We start from the raw sequence: 20,051 nt of genomic DNA, 5'->3' as shown, positions 1-20,051 counted from the left end.
ACCAAGTTTTTTGGTCTTTTTTCTGGTGAAAATGTCTTATTTCAAGTAAACTAACTTGAAAGTAACTTTTCAGCAAGATATAGAGGCTACAGAGGCATATAAATGAATAAACAAAAACAAAGTAAAGCAAAAATCAAAATTGTCCAAAAGCAACAAAGAGTAACATCAACATAAGATACACAAAACGGAGCAACTTTTGGTACTGAGGATACATTTTTAGACAAACTGATGGGAGAAAGAGAGGAAAATAAAGAAACAACTGCGAGTTGATTTCAGGATCCTGTCAAACAACCAAAGTTTGTTTTAGATGCAGCTAAAATAAAGTAAATAAGTGAATAAATGATGAAAACCATATTCCTGACTTTTGAACTGACCATTTCACTCCACATAACGACATGCAAAATGGTTTTTAATGTTTCACGGACACGAGAATGTTATATTATAAATGATTTTCCCGTATCTATTGAAAAACAAGGTAACACTTTATTTGGCAGGGTGTGCATCAGACTGCCATGACACTGATATAAACATAACACCTGTCAGGAAGACGAACGAGTCTTTATGAATGTTTACGACGGTAAATAGTGACACTTTTAATGTAAAGTTGCATTAAAAGTCCATTAAAATGGTCAACTTTGCATTAAAAGTGTCATTATTTACCGACTGACACTTCATGACAGCAGTCATAAACATTCATAAAGACTTGTTCACCTTCATGACAGGTGTCATGTTTATGACAGTGTCATGTCAGTCTGATGCACACCCCGTCAAATAAAGTGTTACCAAAAACAATTTGAATACCGCATTTCAGCTGCAAGGTGCTTTGCATGATAAAAAGGCTTCCTCTAACCTTTTGATAGCCTTGTAGCAGATGATGATGGCAGAAAGGAGGAAGACGACTGAGGCACAGCTCACTGTCCCAAGCACTATAACGTCCACTTCCATCCACCAGGGCCTCAACAACGGCACCATGGGCTCTGCCACTGACAAAATGGAGAAAAGAGAGAGAAAATTAAGCAAAATTACAGCTGCAATCGATTAATCGGTTAATTCTGACGATTAATCGATTTAACATTCTACAAATTGTTCTTTAAACACAGGCTTATTCTATGTTAATGCTTGAAAAACATCTGGAAAACATTATTTTTTACAATGTATTTATAATATTAGTGTTATTTTTGTGTTTTAGATGCGAAATTAAACATTTTGCTGTCTAAAATACAAAAACATAGATTTCCTTTGGTGATTATTTGTAGCAAAGGATACATCTAAAACTAAAAAAAATACTTTTAGCATCAGCTTGACTTAACATCAGTACATTTTAGGGCTGATCTGTTGAATGTTTTTGGGATTTACCGATTAATACTAAAATGTGCTCATCAGGATTTTTTTTTTACAGAATTTCTTTAGTTTTTCTTTAAATGAACAATGTAAATATTTTTGTAGTTTTGAATTAATTACTGCTTTGACTGTGTTGTTCTTTCACCAAATGACATTTTTCTGAGTCAGTCAATGATTAATTGATTACTAAATAAGTTGATGATTATTTCAACAATCGTGATTAATCACGATTAATCATTTCAGCTCTAAACAAAATGCAGATACCATATAAAATATTTTAATTTTTAAGCTTTTTTTTTTTTTACCCAAACCAATAGGTGAGCAGCAGGGATGCTCTTGTGTCCTTGCCGGTTCTGCAGGTCTTGGGTTCAGTGTTCAGAGATATCCAGCCTGACACCATGAATCATTTAGGGACCCGTCAGCCCCCCTTACACCAGCACTCTTGTCTACACCAATTACCGTTGCAAGAACCTCCTGCTCTTTCCACATTAGATCTGTGGAGTCGGACCACTCACCGGGATGTTGTGTAACGTTACGTGCATCAGCAACTCCAGCTTCTCTCTACGCATCATGCAGAATTTCATTCAAGTCGCCTGCAAATGTTTATCACCTTTATCACCTTGGAAATACATCACACAGCCTAAACAATAAACTAATAACTCTGAATATGATGTTTTTTAAGCCAAAACAACAAATACTTCTTCTCCAAGTTTTGATTTTCCAGTGCAGCTCATTTCCCCGGAGTGAAGTGATGGCTCTGTCATAAGTCGCTGTAAATTTAAAAGCTCTTCTCTGCCAAACTCTCATTTTAATCCTGCGTTTTGTCACCGGCTGAAGGCTCTAATTCAGCCGGTGTTAAGGATCTACCGCAGCGTGACGAGACTCCAGTCCTTTGAATTAACCATTTTTAGCACACAGACTCTTATTCTCCAACCTTTTATTACCTCCTTTTGGCAGACAGATATGGTCCCAGTCATTGTCCTAGTTTTTCATGTCGGTCATGCATATTCTATGCATTTTTAAAGACTACAGAACTTCAGCTCTAAGACCTCTTCAAATCAGGTTACACAGGGAATATCAAGATAATTATGCCTCTCTGTAGTAAAAAAAAAGAAAAAAGAAGCCCTCTCTTAAAATAAATTATTCATGCTGTCTCCACCTACTGCAAACAGTTCTGTGTTAAGTTAGGGGAGAATATAAATTGGACCACTTATACTTTTTATGATGTGCTGCTGCTGCTGGACGCTGAAAACATGCGGATGCAGCACAAGGTAAATGAGTCACTGGGCACAATTGGGCGTCCAAACCCCCACCTTTGGTTGCAGTCAGATGGCCGTGGCAGCACTCATGCAGTGACCTTGACAACAAGCACTGAAGGGTCTATAACTCTTGATTTTTAACTCTCGGGGTGGGGAGTGCGGGGAAGAGATCCATCTACATTGAGCGGACAGAAAGAAAATCATTGGGAGTGATAGATTAAAACCTTCCTACCCACTGATTAAGTGCTCTTGTTTTCTCGGGGATAAGAGGTGAGTGATTCCAAAGTGCAGCGCAGAAGGGCTGCATCATCAGCTCCATATTTCAACGCTCTGATTTCTGGATGCTTGAGATCATATAATCATATAAACTTTTAACAAGAAATGCTCGGATAAACAAGATGAAACACGATCATTTATTTCCAAATGCTTGGGTATTTCTTTTAGGGTGAATTCATATCATTCCTGTTCAAATAAAATAAATTATGAAGTCTTTGTCAACAAAATTGTCTTTTAAAAAATGGATAAGTTTAGACTAAAGCACCAGACTGAAGAGTTTAATCATCCAGTTTTTGGTAGAAAGAAAAGAGAAAAAAACCCTGATTGTACGATTAATTGATTAAATGATTTATTCTGACAGGTCCACACATAACTTTATATTTTGATTAGTCGGATGATGTAATTTTTAAATATTAAATTATGTTTTGATCAGTTACTCTGAATTCGAGTTGCATTCTTACCAAACACGTTTTTACTTTTCCTTGAGTAAAATGTTTTGAAGTAGTGCTACTCTTGCTTCAGTACAGTTTTGTGTTAATATCTGGTTTCTGCTGGTTTTTTCACTCCGCCAGCTGATAAACCTTCACAGTGGGAGACGATTCGGCCCCATGAGGAGAAAACTGCCGCAACCAGCAGTAGATCAGCACAGATGTACTGTAAAAGCCCAGTGTGCAACAGCTCCAACATGGTCTCTTCATGCTGCCGGCTAAACTTTGAAGGTGGAACTGCAGCACTGTTTCATTAGCACCTTATTAGCGAATTAAACGAACTCCTTTGTGTTACGATCAGTGGCGGCGGGGCTCCTCACGGGGAAAACCCTACCACTGAACCTCTGAGCATGGCGGCCCAGCAGGCTTGGATTTCTCAGACAGTTGGGTACTCCCTAAAGTCAGACCCAGCATAAATTAGTCCTGTGTTCAGCTGTCAGCATCCTGCTGGCTCTATTACATGCACAGATGCAAGAGTGCAAAACTGCACTCATTGCACTAATCTCAGGGGGGCTGATGGTACATTCCCCCCCCCAAACAAAAACATAAAAGCTCCAAACAGTTTCCTTAAACTTGTTGTATTACTTGAGGTCCATGCTGCAAAAACACAAAGTCTTGCCAAGTATTTTTGGTTTATACACTTGAAATAAGACAAAACTAACCAAGCTAGCTTACATCTTGCAGTTGATTCTTGGAGACATTCTGTGGTCTGATGAAACTAAAACTGAATTGTTTGGTCATAATGATCATTGTTACATTCAGAGGTAAAAAATGGAAACATGCACTCCAGCTGTAAAGTACGGGAGTGGTAGCATTATGCTGTGTAGGCGTTTATTGCAGGACGAACTGGTGCAAAACCGACATCAGGACGAACACTGCAAAAACACAAAATCTTCCCAAGTATCTTTAGTCTAGTTTCTAATGCAAATGTCTTAGTTCACTTGAAATAAGATGAAACTAACTTACAAGTAACTTTTTAGCAAGATACAGGAGATTATCTAAAATTAATAATTCCTTAATATTGATTCTAAAAGCACTAGTTCCAGTGTCAGATTATTTCACTTATAAATTTTTTTTTTTCCATGTCATAAGTGAAATAATCTGCCAATTAAATTGATATTAAGGAGTTATTTACTTAAAACAAGCTTCTATATACATCTGGATAGTTTCTTGTAAGTCGTTTTCTGTCTTATTTTATTTTTACTAAGTTATTTGCACAAGAAACTAAACAAAAATGCTTGGTAAAATTTTGTGTTTTTGCAGTGTATTGGCCTGGCCATTGCACTGCAGAAAACAAAATCTTACCAGGTATTTTCATCAAGTTTCTAGTGTAAATATCTTAGTAAGCTGGGAGGACAAAACTAACTTCCAAGTAACTTTTCAGCAAGATGTAGCAACTTGTTTTAAATCAATAATTCCTTAATAATGATGAAAAAGTACTACTTCCAGATTGTTCATTTAAAAAATTAAACAATCTGCCAGTGGAACAAGTACTTAAGGAATTATTTATGCAATCCTATATCTTGCTGAAAAGTTACTGAGTTAGTTTTGTCTTATTTTCCAAAATACTTGAAATTAGACCCAAAATACCTGGTAAGATTTTGTATTTTTGCACTGTTTGACTTCTTTGTGGGTTAGAATCTGTCAAAATTTGACAACTCCACATGATTTTGTGCCATATCTATCAAAATATTTCTAAACAAATCAATAAAAAGACGTGAAAGAAAATGAACCAGTTCTTTAACCGAGCGGTTTCGAGTTCTTACCTGTGGTTCCCAGAAGCCGAGGAGGCGGTGGAGGAGGCGGAGGCGGAGGGAGGGGAGGGTATCTCCTACAGTGGCACGCCACCTGGCACTGTTCGCCAACTTTCTCCGCCACCGTCCGCGAGCATGATCTCTGGATCTCTCCCTTATGGCGAGGGAAAGCAGAAGAAGAGCGAGCGCGTTACTCAGGAGTAGCATCAGCAGTGTACACTCAGCAGCACCGTGGATTTCCTCCTCTCAGCATTCCTTTCACATCACAGCTCCACTGTTGTTGTCACTGGGGCTGCTGTGTGTGTGTGTGTGTGTAGTACATGCAGAATAGTATCACGTCAACGGCTGCTGCTGCGGGTGCTGCTGCTGTTTCTCCCTGTAAGAAACCACCCACCAGCAGAGTGGGCAGCAGGCTGCCCCGAGGAGTGTGCGTGGGTGGACTTGGAAACTCGAGCAGATCACATTACACATGAACCCTGGCAACACTGCGTGCATGTGGAGAACATCTCACCACTATCTGTAGGCAGCTGCAAGGGGCAAAGGTTAGAGTAGTCATCAGTAACATATGCCTGCTGCAGGGATCCTGCTGGGAATGCTGCGAACAGAAAACACAACTGGCTACTTCATGTTCCCAGAACAGGAGAGCTGATTAGGACCAATTAGGACATACAATTAAATATTCAATACCTAATTTCATCTGATTTAAAAAATTATCTCTGAACAAGTTGCTTAATTAGGCTAAAACCTAAATTAATTGGAAATGATTAATCGTGATTAATCGGTTTCATAATTGATCATATAGGTGACTCTATGATCTTTGAACTATTCTGTTGCTAAAACATGCGATACAAATAAACGTTCATCATTATTATTCTATTATTATTGAAGTAATCTTCGACTTATTTAGTAATTAATTAATTGTTAATGGAGGTAAACAATTTGCTTTAAATTCTACATGATCGGAGCAGTAATTAAGATAAAACTGTACAAAAATATATGCATTTTGCATTTAAATAAAAAAAAAACACCTTTGTTGTGTAAACATGTTTTACTCAAATCTCCTAAAGCGCCGTAGTTTTAGCTCCACCTGGTTCAAATTCAATAAAGGAATGATGTGTTCCTGCATCTAAAGCAATTAAATGTTTATTTTCTTATTTAAAAAAGGAATCATGTGTTTATTTGCATCATTTAATGTATTTCTAATACTGAATGAAAATATGCTTAATTTTTTAAATGAAAAATCTTTAGAATGTGCCAATTTTCTTTACATGATTAATCGATTAATTATTAGATTAATCGATAGTTGCAGCCCTAAAATTAACATTTTACTCATTAATTAAAACATTTCAATACAACTGTGGGTAATAGCTAAAAACTATCACCAAACCCCTCCCACAGGGATGTCCAATATGCGGCCCGGGGCCCACTTCTGGCCGCTGGACTGATTTTATGCGGTCCCAAACTGCAAGAATTGTAAAAAAGTGACCCTTCCAGCACAGGTAATTGATGCAGATAGAGACTTTTTATCTCTAGTCAGGGTAAAATTATTACAAACATAATTAGGGCTGCAACTAGTGATTATTTTAGTTTTTGATACAAATTATTCTAATGATTAATCGGATAAAAAATTTGCCACACTGCAGATTTTTCATGTAAGCTTGTTTGCACCATACATGAAAAGATGCAAATAAACAAATAATTCATTTCTTTTTAATAAACATATTATTAACTAAAATGAAACAACATTCCTTTAGTGAATGATTGATTATTTGTATCAAAGGAGCTAAAATATACTAACATCAACATGTGAAAAGCTGTTGACTTATAATCAATACAGTGTATGGCTAATCTGTTTATTATTTTGGGGATTAACAAATTAGGAATTAGAAAGCAAAAGGCGCTTAATAAGAGATTTATTTTTTACAGAATCTGAACCAGGTGAAGCTAAAAAGTTGCCACATGAAAAGTTTTGGGTAGAACATTTACAATTTTTCTTTTGTTGATATTTTTGTACAGTTATGACTTAATTGCTGCTGAGTTTGTTGTTCTTTCAGTAAACATTTTAGAGTGTCTGTTAACGATTAATTGATTTGATAATCGATTAATCAGATTAACTCGATTAATCGTTTCAGTTTTATTATCAACATTATGTTCTTTCAATGCACAAATGTTTAGCACAACACAAAGTATTCCTCTTTTAATAACTAATCTTTTGTAATAAGTAAAAAAATATCAGCTTTTATTTAACTTAATAAATAGAAAGCATTTTGAAAGAAAGAGACCCAAACCCTATTCTCATAAATTAAATTAAATTTGTTCATTCGAGCCCAAAAGTAACTGAAATGACAGGAATAATTTCAGTGAGATGCTTCTTGCAGCCAGTCTTTGACGTCAGTCAGTCTGAGGAAAGTTTTTAACTCTTCTCACTTTCAGCCATGAGATGTTTGAGGCATTCAGGTTGTTTCAAATCTCCAAATCTCCATCCCAGGACTTTACATTTCTTTATTCTCACCAGTTCTTAGAGTATTTATAGAAATATTTTGGTTTGCTATCATATTTCAGGGTCCACTTCCACTTTAGTTTTCTTTCTTTTCTATTCTTTTTTTTTTTCTTTTTACAAATGGTTCACCTTCTGATACTCGATAAAACTCACAATAGTTCTCTGAAGCTGGTCAGATCGCCCAGCTGAGTCGAGGTTATTTTTGTTTGCTGAATTTTTGTTTACATCAAACATGTCCTCTGTCCCTTTAACTTTCATCTCTGCCATAAAACGTAAACTTAGCTTGACAGTAGCAAGAGCCTGATAACATTTTAGGTTTAACTTCTTTTGGCATGTTGCGGCCTGCTTTTGAGGTTAACTTGCTTGGATGGCCAGATGTAGCTGCGATAGCAGTGATTCTGATTGTCCTCTTATTTTCTGAACATAAGAAAACCTGATTTTAAGTTCTTTTGAGACCTATTTGTCTTCTCTTTAACTATCGGTGCACCGATTGCACCTTTCTGGTCAATTACCAATCTTTAACAAGCTTGACCTGCCGATTCCAGTTTTGACTGATACCAATTAATCGATTCAATAATCACGATTAACTCGATTAATCGTTTCGGCCCTATTGCCAACATAATTTTCTGTCAGTGCAAAAAGTTTAGCACAACACAAAGTATTCATCTTTTTTTAACCAAGCTTTTCTAATAAAATCATGTTTTTCTTATGTTTTAATATTTGTGCAAGTGGTCTAGTCAAACTTTTCTCACAGCAGAGCAAAAAGAGGACAGTGGATTAATTTTAGACGTTTTGCCAAGTTAAATAATAATGGTTGATAATATCAGCTTCACATGTAGGTATCGATCGATCACTGATCCTCAGAAATTAAGGAAATTAAAGCTGATTTATTGGTACACCCTTATTTTAGACAGCCTTTTGTTGAAATAAATCAATTATAATAAATCAAAACAAGCTTAATAAATTCTATTTTGTTGATTTATTGTTTCTCTTTTCTCTCTTTCTATCAAAAACTGGATGACAAAACTCTTCAGTCTGATGCTTTGGACTCAACTAGCCCTTTTTTGTTTACAGAGACTTCATAATTCATTTTATTGGTTGTTTCTGTTATTGTCTTCAAGTTACAGTGTTAAATGTTTGTTAAAATTTAAAGTTTACTCACCTTTGAGAATGTGTGTTTTTCCCCCATTATTATGACACTACCATTATATTACTTGAAAATGCTCTCAAAACAACGATATTATCGTTTACCGCTATAACTTCTGGGGCAATTTATCGTCCATTTAAATTTGATATTGTGACTTTCTGGTGTTATTCTCACTTCAGGAATAAGGAGCATCAAACTAAATGTGTTAAACAGTGAAAACCTCCTTCAAAATACAGAGCAACATTGTACTCCTCATGTGCGATAGATGCGAAAACCTACTTTTATTATGTGGAATAAACGTCATTCATGATCATTAATAAAAAAAAATCTGTAATGTTAGAATTGAAGCTAAATATCCAAAGGTGTTTTAAAAACTAGACTATTTTCACATGCGGAGAGCTGCAGCTGCAGCAGCACGATGAGCATAAACAGACCGCCGTAAGTTAGTTAAACATCCAACTCCAGTTGGATCCGTGCAGCCCGCTTCCCCCCTTCATGCACCTCAACGCGATGCTTACCTTGCATGAGAGTAAAAGCTGTGACAGGAGGCAGTGAGCGATGAAAAAAGGCCAAAAACTTAAAGTAAATGGCATCAGATCTCGGAGCAGCATTCCTCCTGCGCTGTTCTCGAAGATACTAGGAAGCGTTTCCAACAAATGAATGCAGTAGTATACATAGGCTTGAAGTGTTTGCGAAATAACCATCCACCCTTTCCACTTCAGCGGCTGTAGCTGTGACAGGCGTCTCCGGGAATAGTTTATGCCCCAATCATCTTCCTCTTCACATCCCGCTGTCGATCGCATAGGACAGGCGAGCTGGTGGGATGAGCAGCAAACCCGCGATCATTCACATCTCCAAAGTAGTTTTTTTCCTCTTTTTTTAACCCTCCTATCTCTCTCTGCGTGTGTTTGTTTCTCTCTCTCTCTCTTTCTGTCAGATAGCGACCTGAATCACGCCGCTGCTCCGCGCAGTGTGAGGGCGGTGGACGGCCCAGACCTTACATCTCTCCGCGGCGGCGAGCAAGAGCGCAGGACGAGCCGCTCAAGCCATCCAAGTTGAGGAGGAGGAGGAGGAGGAGGAAGGGGAAGAGAAAGAGAAGGAGGAGGGGGGATGTTAAAATCGAGAAGTGAAAGAAAACAGAGACGGGTCCTCGCAGCGGCATCACCTCAACTTCTCAAGGCAAGATTCGGGATGGGCGAGTCCGGAGGGCAGTGGCGCATCTCCACTCACCTCAGCTCCCCCTGACACGAACTCACCCTCCTCCTCCTCCTCCAAAACACAGCCAGCAGCTCCTGTGGTTGGCTGCAAAGCAATCAGCGCAGGCTTTCTTTCTTTGTTTATGTTTTTCCCTCCGCTCTCTCTCTTTCTCTCTCTCTCCTCCATAAAGGTCTATGTTGCGTGTTAAAGTCGTGGTTGTTGCGCTGCGAAGTCCCAAAAGTGGGCCGGTATAAACAGTGATTCAAACTGCAGCAATAAAAGGAGTTTCATCTTCTTTTCAATCGAAATTTGAATGTTAAAGTCCAGTTTTTACCCGTAAACTGAAAGCAGGATCTGACATGACTTTCTTCAAATTAAACCTGCAGGATGTAACTTTTATTCATTTGTTTTTACATATTTGCTAAAACTGCCACCATATCTTGACAGAATAAAATAAAACATAATTTGTGACAGGGGCACTGCCAGAAATCTGACAAAATCTGGCCCCCTGACAAAAAATTAGACTGTCGTAGCGTTTGTTATGAGACAGATAATCTGTGAAAAGATCAGTCTCCTCCATCTCCTTCCTGAATTACTTGGTTAAAGTACTGCACCATTCTGACCAAAACAACCAGTCAGAACCAGTAGGACGCTCTTAGAGCTGTCAATAATCCTCATTCACTCACTGCTAAATGTACTAATGGGGGAGAAACAACTTATCATTACAAGAAACCGTTTATCTGCCGTCATTGGTAGGTATGCTAACTAAACTGAGCATTCACAGTTAGAATCTGCACAGCTCTGTGCTATGCTAGCTGCAGCATGGCACAAATCGAGGGGGAGGAAGGATGAGAAGCACCACATGAGCTTGTGATTGACAGCACTAAAACTCCTGCCTCTGATTGGCTGTTTCTAGCACTGAGAGAAGGCAGAGGAAATAGATTTTTCACAGATTACCTCTCATACCATACTGTCACAACATAATGACATATGTGAAAAAAAAATATTTTTATAAAAGTTACATACTGCAGCTTTAATTTCACTTAGGAGAGGATGGGTCAGGAGGGACGTGTCCTGTCCTGTCTTCCCTGTTGATTGTTTCCCAGGTGTGTCTAGTTTCCTGATTACCTTCCCTGTGTATTTAAATCCACCTGTTGTCTTTATTCCTTGTCGGGTCCTCGTCTATTCTATCACTGCATATCTTGTTCCTTGGTGTTCCATGTGTTACCTGTGTTGCTGGGTCCAGACTCAGAGACCGGTCCCAATTCAAAGGATGATTCCGACTCGGAGGCAGGTCCCGACTCGGAGGCCTGTCTAAACTGAGAGGCCGGATCAAACTGAGAGGAGTCCGGTTCAAACTCGGAGGCCAGTCCCGAGTCAGAGTCCAGTTTTGAGTCCTAGTCCGGTTCTGAGTCAGAGTCCAGTTTTGAGTCCTAGTCCGGTTCTGAGTCAGAGTCCAGTTTTGAGTCATAGTCCGGTTCTGAGTCAGAGTCCAGTTTTGAGTCATAGTCCGGTTCCGAGTCATAGTCCGGTTCCGAGTCAGAGTCCAGTCTCGAGTCATAGTGAGAGGGTCCTTGAATCTGACTGTCGTCTGAATCGTCTCCTCAGCAGACAGCATGTTTAATCCACCTCCAGGCCTTTTTAAGATGGTCTTTTTTTCAGATGGTTTTTCTTTAGATGGATTTTTCTGGGACGTGAAAGGGTTCTCTTGAAGCTTTCTATCACCTTGTGGATAACTATTGGGTTGTCACTTTTAATCATCTTAAACAACAATTCTTTAACTGTATTGCCTTTGCCAGACAGAAGTTGAAAGATGTATTGGCAGAGTTTTTTTCCCCCATCTCATCAAAAAAGACAAAATCTATGTCCTTACATCTTCCCAAAGTTTAGGAGCAAGCTTCTTCTGGACGGTGTTCTTCATTTTGTCGGCAGCATAATTGCCGAAGAATCTTTTCCATCAGATCTCTTCTTCGCAACTTTTACTCTGAAAAATGTACCAAAAACAAACAATCAGAGCCAGAAGGAGGACCTGTCAATCAATCTCATGTACTTGTTGCTAAATGTGCGAATGGCAGAGAAATCTTCCTGGATATCTGCCGTCATTGGAAGCTAATTAGCTTTAGCATTTACAACAGGCTTTGCTAGCTGTAGAGTGGAGATTGATAGCACTAAGACCCGCCTCCTGACTCTGATTGGTTGTTTCTAGTTAGCACTGGGAGAAAGTAGAGGAGCTCTTTTTTATCTATATTAGACCATCACAACATAGTGACAGTTTTAACAAATATAAAAAAACAACATTTTTAAAAATAAATATCACTGCTGCTTTAATTGCAGGAAAACAACAACATGATGCTGCCACTGACTTTGATGTTTGGGGTGCAATTTTCCTTGTTTTCCTCTAAATGTAACAAATGTGTAATCTGGCCACTGCCTTAAGCAATTCTGCACTGTATTCCGCTCAATACACTATAAAAATAAAGTACAATAAAACAGAGAAGGCACTCTAGCGCCACCTAGTGTCTATCTGAACATATCCCCGGGCATTATAGTCAAACACTCTAACCTTACTTTCATCAAACCTCAAAACACGCCTCCAAAGCTATGAAATAACCAAAAGGAAATTTTTTATTTGGGCTTTCCAAAAGTAATCTTATTGGATGCAAACTTCTAAATTATATTTCAAAATAAAAATATCTCTAATTATTCTGACATTTAGCACATGATCCATAAGATAGTCGATTAATGGTTTATTAGATTAAAATAAGTTCCAATCGATTAACAACGTTCATTAGATCTTTTTTTTAGTGTTGTAGTTTGGCCGCCATCCGGCAGAGGGCGCCGCTCGTCATTCTTAACTGCAGCCGTTGGTACACAAACAAAGATGGCGGCCCTCTACCACATCGGCGAAGAGGTAAGGTCCAAATAGAGTCTGGTTTGGGATGAAAAATTCTGTTTATGCTGTTCTGTTTTGAAATATAAACACTTGATAAGTTTCTTAAGTTAGTAATTTAATAGTATGGCAGAGTAGAGTTAATTTCTCATTTTAAAAAATACTGATTTGCTATGAAGGTGATGACAGAAAGGCGGATAAAAATACATGACGCCAATAAACGGTTGGTTTTCAGCGCTGCCTGATGTCAAAATCGATAATTTTCTGTTAATGAGTATTTAACACATATGACAGAAAAAGATATTCTAATATAATAATTAGCTTCTTTTTTAGCATTCAGCAGTTGAACATGTATTTCTTAATGCCATGGAAAGAAGTTTGGACCTTTTGATACAAGATAAAAACGAGTCGATCGATTAGAGCAGGGAACTTTAGATTAACTCATTAAAGATAACACGCAGACAGACAGTGGGAATGAAAGGTTTTCTTTTTTCTGTGCTGTATGTAAATTTGTGGTTTGGCTGTAGTTAATAGTGGGTGATGCTGTGGGGCAGAGTGGAAGATATGAGACAACAATGGGTGGATTTTAAGAGTGGAGTTGCATAATGTTGTTGGTGGTCTTCTCTGGGCACGGTTATGAAATTAGCCCCCAGTCATACACGGTACCAGAGAGCCAACGTGACATTCAAACGCCTGATTGACAACGAGAATAAAACCCTGATCCTCCACCAGAAACTTGTAAAAATATGAGATTTTTCTGCCTTTTTTAAAGCAAACAATAAACAGAAATTCTCCTCCTTCCCCGCTGAGTGTTAGAAAATGAACATTTTCGCACATCTTCAATAATAAGTTGCAGTTTAATGTCCTCTCTCCTCTCCTGGGGGTTTAAATATTTGAAACGGGAGCCAACCGAGTCTGCTCAGTCCAAATAATTTAAATAACATCTAAGCCTACGATTCAAACCGGTTTGGATTAAGATCAGTGAATTCAGCAACCAGCCCTGCAGCCTTTTGTTGTGGCTGAGTATTCATCACATGTCTTGCCTATCAAAAAGCACTTCACAGACAGTAATGGGATGAGCTCATACAAAGAGCTGTGGATGACTTTTAGAGTGGAAAATCCTCGGCCACTGCATGTTGGGCTGCATTTGCAGAGCTTTTTCAGAGTTTTGAAGGATAGAACAAGCTTGGCATATAGTCTGCGGCTCCTGCTCATCCATCCTCTCCAGCAGTCAGTCCCAGTATTGATTATCTGACAAGAGGAAAGCTCTACATCCTCCTGTTTCCTTCCTGCTACCTCACCTCATTCCAACAACCAGCAGTCTGGCACAACATACATCACGGCCGTATAAACTGATAGGGAAGCCTCTTTATATAATTACTGTGGTCTTTCACTGTTATCTTTCTTGCCAAGATAGTTAATCTGCATCTCTTCGCAAACAAAGCCTGAAAATGCCGAGTGCATGAAATGAAAAAGATTTTACATCCCTCAGTCAGCCGCAGAATAATAATGTTCGGCTAAGATTAGCACAGCTGCCTTTATCTTTTCTATCTGTGTTTCTCTCTTATTATATCAGTGTGTGTGAACATTATTGGATCTGGTTGAACATGTGCAGTAGGTCAGAAAGCAGTGGAAGTACACTGCCATCTAGTGAAAAGTGTGAAGCAGGAAATAGGACTGTGACTACGTAAACTGCAAAACCACAAAATCTTACCAAGTATTTTTGGTTTAGTTTCTAGCAAATATCTTAATACACTTGAAATGATACAAAACTAACTTACAAGTAGATTTTTAGCTAGAAATATGAGCTCATTTTAAGTAATTCCTTAATATTGATGAAAAAGTTCTGGTTCCACTGGCCGTCTCATCTAATTTCTCACCAGGAACTGCATTTTTTAAAATTTACAACAGCTGAAATGAATCAGATTAATTTAATAATAGATTAATTGTTAATGTGGAGTATACACATAAAAAAGCCAATTTACTGAAAAACAATATTTTCAGTGCACTAGTTAAGCCAAAACTGTACAGAAAATATAAACATTGTGAAATTAAGAGAAGAAAAACAAAACAAACAAACAAAAAAACAAACTCTTTTGTCTGTAAAATGTTCTGGTCAAAACTCCTCAATTGGCTTTGATTTGCTTATGTAAAAAAAGACAAACAAATAAAAAAACTCTAATACTAGAAATATATTTTCAATAATATTTTTTAAAAAATTTAATATTTTCAGTTTAAAAAATATTTTTAAAATATTTTTAGAAAGTTTGCATTAACTTTATTATTTAATATGTTTTATTAAAAATAATGTTTTAATAAAAATATTATGTTAAAATATTACTTTTAGAATAAAAACAAAATATTATTTTTAATATTTTTATTTTAAAATATAAAAATATATATTTTTATAGAATATACTTTTTTGTTAAATATTTACAATATTTTTAAATGCATTTCTAATATATTGAATAAGCTTAAGTGGTTCTATGAAAAATCCATCGAATTATCCATTTTTAAAAATCAAATTAATTGATTGTCAGAATAATCAATTACTAAAACGTTAGTTACAGCCCGTATTTGAAACTCGTCTCCATACAAAATAAAACACAGACTTGCATGTTGAAGTCTGACCTCCAAAAACATCTGTTTAAAATGTAAAGTGACTCTTTCTTGTTTATAAAGTAGCTGCTTGAAAGGAAAAACAAGAAGGTTTAAGACTTCTCCTCAGGTTTCTATATTTAGTCGTTTGTCAGACGGTTGACTGACACAGAAAAAGTCTAAACAAAGCAACATTATGTGCTTTAAATATCTCATATAGGCCACCAGCTCTGAAACACACAGAGGCTTCAATCTGCATTAAAATATCCAACTCCATCAACAAAGCACTAAGATCATAAAATATTCTGTTTAATTTTCAGAATTTATTTGTTTTTACTTGAATGTTTACATATAAAACCACAGGAGAGTAAATCACATTATGTTAATTTAATTCTGTTTTATTTTTAGTGCTTTAAATGAAAAAATAAAAATAATGACGTGGAATAAATAAATGATGTGGAAACATCTTAGTTCACTTGAAATAAGACAAAACTAACTTAGAAGTAACTTTTCAGTAAGACATAGGAGTTTGCTTTAAGTTAATAATTCGCTAATATTAATGAGAAATTACTAGTCCCTCTGACAGATTATTTCACTTATAACACGGGGAAAATGTCTTAAGAGTGACTTACAATAAGCTCTTATGTCTTGCTGAAAAGTTACTTATAAGTTAGTTTTGTCTGATTTCAAGTGAACTCAGATATTTGTATTAGAAAATAAACGAAAATTCTTGGTAAAGTTTTGTCTTTTTGCAGTGCAGGTCATCTAGAGCTGGAATAAAATCTGTGTAAAAGTGTAAAAAGTTCTGAAACTCAAACCAAGAATAGCCTAAAATGAGCCACAAACATTGTATCCAGAACCACGGATGGATGCTGGATGAGCTTCCTCTTCCTCTTTCTTCCTCACTTCAAAAGCACAACAGTGGGTGACAGGCGGGTGGAGGGCGGGGGTCCCCATTGTTAACCAGCCTTTTCAGTTAAACAGAGGTGAGCCAGAGGATGGGGACAATAGGCCCCGACTGCCGCTCCAGAACCAGAGGAACCAGCCGGAGGAACAACGGCTCTAAACGCAGCGCAGGAGTCAATCGTTCTCCAAATAAACGGCCGTAAATCGGGAAGTATGTCTGCGATTTCCAGCAGGTTTTCCTGGAGAAACACGAGGATGTTAACCATCAGTCGGTTCCGTCCAGAGAGTTTAAAGTCAAAACTGAAGGAAAGGAGTTTCAAGTTTTTACTGAAATGTAAATAAAAAAGTAAACTACACATTTATTCCAATTTAAATGATCTAAAAACACATCACATGATTACAGCATCGCATATCAGCAGAGATGAATAGTAACAAGTTACATTTACTTGAGTAATTTTTTAGAGAAAAATTACTTTTCGGAGTGTTTTTACTTTTTGCTCTTACTTGAGTAAAATTTCTGGATTCTCAAAACTTGTCTGAAAGATGGACAAACTCGTTTTATTCAAAACCCAAACTATTTTTTTTACTTTTGAAAATCAGAAATATTCATGTCTTTTCTAAAAAAAATGTTTTTTGATTTTTGAAACTCAAATTTCCTTCTTAAGATATATATTTTTTTGCTTTATTATAAAAATATGAGTTTCCTAGACGAAAGATTACTTTTGCAACTAAAAAATGTCCTAATTATTTGTATAACATTTTTAAGATTGATCTCAAAGTTTCATTTTTTTCTAGCAAATTTCCAACTTTTTAAACTCAGAAATTTTATTTCCTTAGCGATTTTCTAGAAAAGCAAGGTAAATTTCTGTTCTCAAATGTAAAGACAAATTCTAGAAAATAATTTTATAGTTTGAAAAGTGAAATAATTTCTTGTAAAAACTTTTTTTTTCTAGAAAACGTCTAGAAAAAGAGAAATAAAAAATGTAAACTAAAATTGATTAACTTTTTAGGGGAAGAGGAAGTTCTAGATTTTTATTTTTATTTTTCAAACTCAAAGTCTGGAGTTTTTTCTGAAAAATTTCAGAGATTAATCTCAAAATTTCAGATTTTTTTCTAGAAAATTTTAGATTTTTTTTTCAAACTAAAAAAATAATCAAAGTTTATTCCAGAATATTTCTGAGATTGTCTTAAAATGTTTTACTTTTTGCTTTTTAAGGTTAAGTAATCTCTGTTATCGCCTCTCCTTTCTGAGCCGCTGAGCTCCAGCAGAACGACACTTCCCCAGCTCAATAAAGGGATGAAGCTCAATTAGCATTTCACAAGTCCCGTTCCCCCTCCGCCGCAGCCTTCCCCGTGGAGCCCATGCTTTTCTGGGGATTGTCCTGTTTTGGGCCCTTGTTGCGGTTGGCAGGGTGACAGTATTCGAGTGTGCAAACTTGTGCCATTGTCCTCCGGCCAGAGGGAGCCATGGAGACCCCATAATATGACACAGGAAAATGTTTGCTGATGGCAATTCTATGGGCTTTGTCCGAGTCTTTTTTCCTTCATGACGACTCGATTTAAGTCTCTAAATGTTTGACTACAAATGCAGGAGTGCTATCCAGCTCCTTCCCCTTTGTCCCGCCAGGTTTGAATGAGTAATTCAGCCTTTGTGTCGCTCGATTGAGGGGGCAAACAGAAAGACAAGATTCTTGAGCGTTCAAGCCTCTTTCCATGGTTATGCGCTCTTTAGATCCCCCCCACCGCCACCAAATCCTACAGCTGACATCATGTGGAAGGCATTAAACCTCAACTTTAACCCGTGCAACAGGAAGTTAAAGCATGTCCAATACGATATATTTCATTTATGTTGAATTATTTTGCGTAAAAGGAGCAGAGTGAGAAGCGGGTTTTTTGGGGGAAATATCGCGTTTCCAGGGCTGGGCTTTCCAGATCTCCATGGCAGCAATTTGCGCTGGTGAAGAATTTGATACCAAGGCGCTTGGAGACTGATTGGAGTGCATTGTGATGGGTCTGGGGTCGCTGATTGGTTCAAGGGAAGGAGCATAACTACAAAGGGTTTATATTCATTCAGCTTCCTGAAGTACCTCTGCAGTCTGGAGGGAAGCTTCGATTAAAACGGTGAGCTTGAGTTTAAAAAACGGAGATTTATTGGTGCGCAATTACGCAAAAATCTAAACTAATTTATGATATTTCACAGATTGTGTCGGTGGATTATGGTTCATATTTCTATAATGGACTCATGAAGTGAGCCAAGGAGCTTCTGGTAAAGATGTCAAGTGCAGACAGCGAAGTTAAAACTTTACTCAACTTTGTAAATTTGGCATCCAGCGACATCAAGGCGGCTCTGGATAAGTCGGCTCCCTGCAGGCGCTCCGTGGATCACCGGAAATACCTACAGAAGCAACTCAAGCGCTTCTCACAGAAGTTCTCCAGAGTCCCGAGAGGTCAGACTCTCACTTCTGCGGACTACAGGTGCGCCAGAGGAGCTGAGCGTCAAAGGGTGACCGCGACGGATGAGGCCAGCTCCGATGCGCAACTTGCGCAGAGCGTAGGCGGCGTAATGGACCAGGTGCCGATGCGGAAACGACAACTACCAGCGTCGTTTTGGGAGGAACCCAGGCTAACCAAAGCCAGGAGAGACAAACCCTGTTTGGATTTGAGAAGAAGCAGCAGCTCGGGGACATCTGATGGCGGCGAGAATGAAAGGAGGAGAAGGAGTCAGGAGGACGCGCAAAAAACCGCAAACTCCTCATCCGGCAGGCGCAGCTCTGCGGAAAAAGAAGTGCTGAAACTGGATCTGACTTCACATCGCTCCGTGAGTTTCTGCAGCTGCTGCCCCTTCCAGTTCCAAGGACATCAGGTCCTCCACAGCCAGATTGTTGTTCCGCATCCTCCCTTTGGTCTGTGGAGCAAGGCAGCAGAGCCGGAGAGGTCCGAGCATCCGTACGGACAGAAACTCCACACGCACGTTGTGGTGAAACCGATACCGACCAAGGCCACGGCGCAGTCTCCGATCTTAAGCGTGTTTGGGTTCATTTAATCTGCCCGTCACATGAGGATGCGGTGCCGTTTGTAAAGTCACAGACAAACATTTACAGAAATAATTTGGGTCATTTAGCCTGTTACAAGTGAAAAAAGTTCATTTTTAGTCATTTTTGCCACGTTTTTTTATTTACTTAGAATGTTACTGTTTCAAGCTAAATGAAATATTCAGTGTACAAGCTAAATATTTACTTAGAAAGCGAAATATTCAGTTGAAAGTTAAATATTTAGCTCAATACTTAAAAGCTATCTTGGTAGCTAACTAGCTCGGAGGTACCTATTTAGGTCTGACCTAAATAGCTAGACAGCAAACTAAATATTGAGCTAGCTCAGAGCTAAATATTTAGCTGGTATGCAAATTCACCTGCCAGTAGGCGGAAGTGTCTGTCAGAGTAAAAGCTGGGTTTGCTGACCTCCTCTGTAAACGCCTGAGCTAGCTAAATATAGCTTGCTAGCTAAATGTTTAACTCTGAGCTATTTAGTTAGCAAGTTTGGAAATAAGTATATAGCTAGCTCAGAGTTAAATATTTATTCAAATTAACTTGCTAATTGATGGAAATGTCTGCCAAAATAAAATCTGGGCCAAGCTAGATATTTAACTTGCTAACTAAATGTTTAACTCTGAGCTAAATATTTATTTTTGAGTTAAA

The 20,051-nt window shown here is 37.8% G+C and overlaps 2 protein-coding genes across 2 annotated transcripts; one reads left to right on the top strand and one right to left on the bottom strand.

Moving 5' to 3' along the window:
• Positions 1-807: 807 nt before the first annotated feature.
• prima1 (proline rich membrane anchor 1) lies at positions 808-10,332 on the bottom strand. Its single transcript, XM_015058187.1, has 3 exons — positions 9,284-10,332; positions 5,131-5,272; positions 808-983 (listed from the first exon to the last, which is right to left on the bottom strand). The coding sequence occupies exons 1-3, from the start codon at positions 9,566-9,568 to the stop codon at positions 808-810; spliced, it is 603 nt and encodes a 200-aa protein (XP_014913673.1). The 5' UTR covers positions 9,569-10,332.
• Positions 10,333-17,545: 7,213 nt separating this feature from the next.
• Positions 17,546-20,042, top strand: LOC106963340 (protein FAM181A). The gene is made up of 2 exons (XM_015058206.1): positions 17,546-18,477; positions 18,557-20,042. The coding sequence occupies exon 2, from the start codon at positions 18,629-18,631 to the stop codon at positions 19,397-19,399; it is 771 nt and encodes a 256-aa protein (XP_014913692.1). The 5' UTR covers positions 17,546-18,477; positions 18,557-18,628; the 3' UTR covers positions 19,400-20,042.
• Positions 20,043-20,051: the final 9 nt, after the last annotated feature.

Source organism: Poecilia latipinna, unplaced genomic scaffold (assembly GCF_001443285.1).
Source record: "Poecilia latipinna isolate Pla-1442-1.1 unplaced genomic scaffold, P_latipinna-1.0 Scaffold1522, whole genome shotgun sequence".
NCBI classification, from domain to species: domain Eukaryota; kingdom Metazoa; phylum Chordata; class Actinopteri; order Cyprinodontiformes; family Poeciliidae; genus Poecilia; species Poecilia latipinna.
Note: the sequence above shows the minus strand (reverse complement) of the source record. Positions and strands in the feature narration are given on the sequence as shown.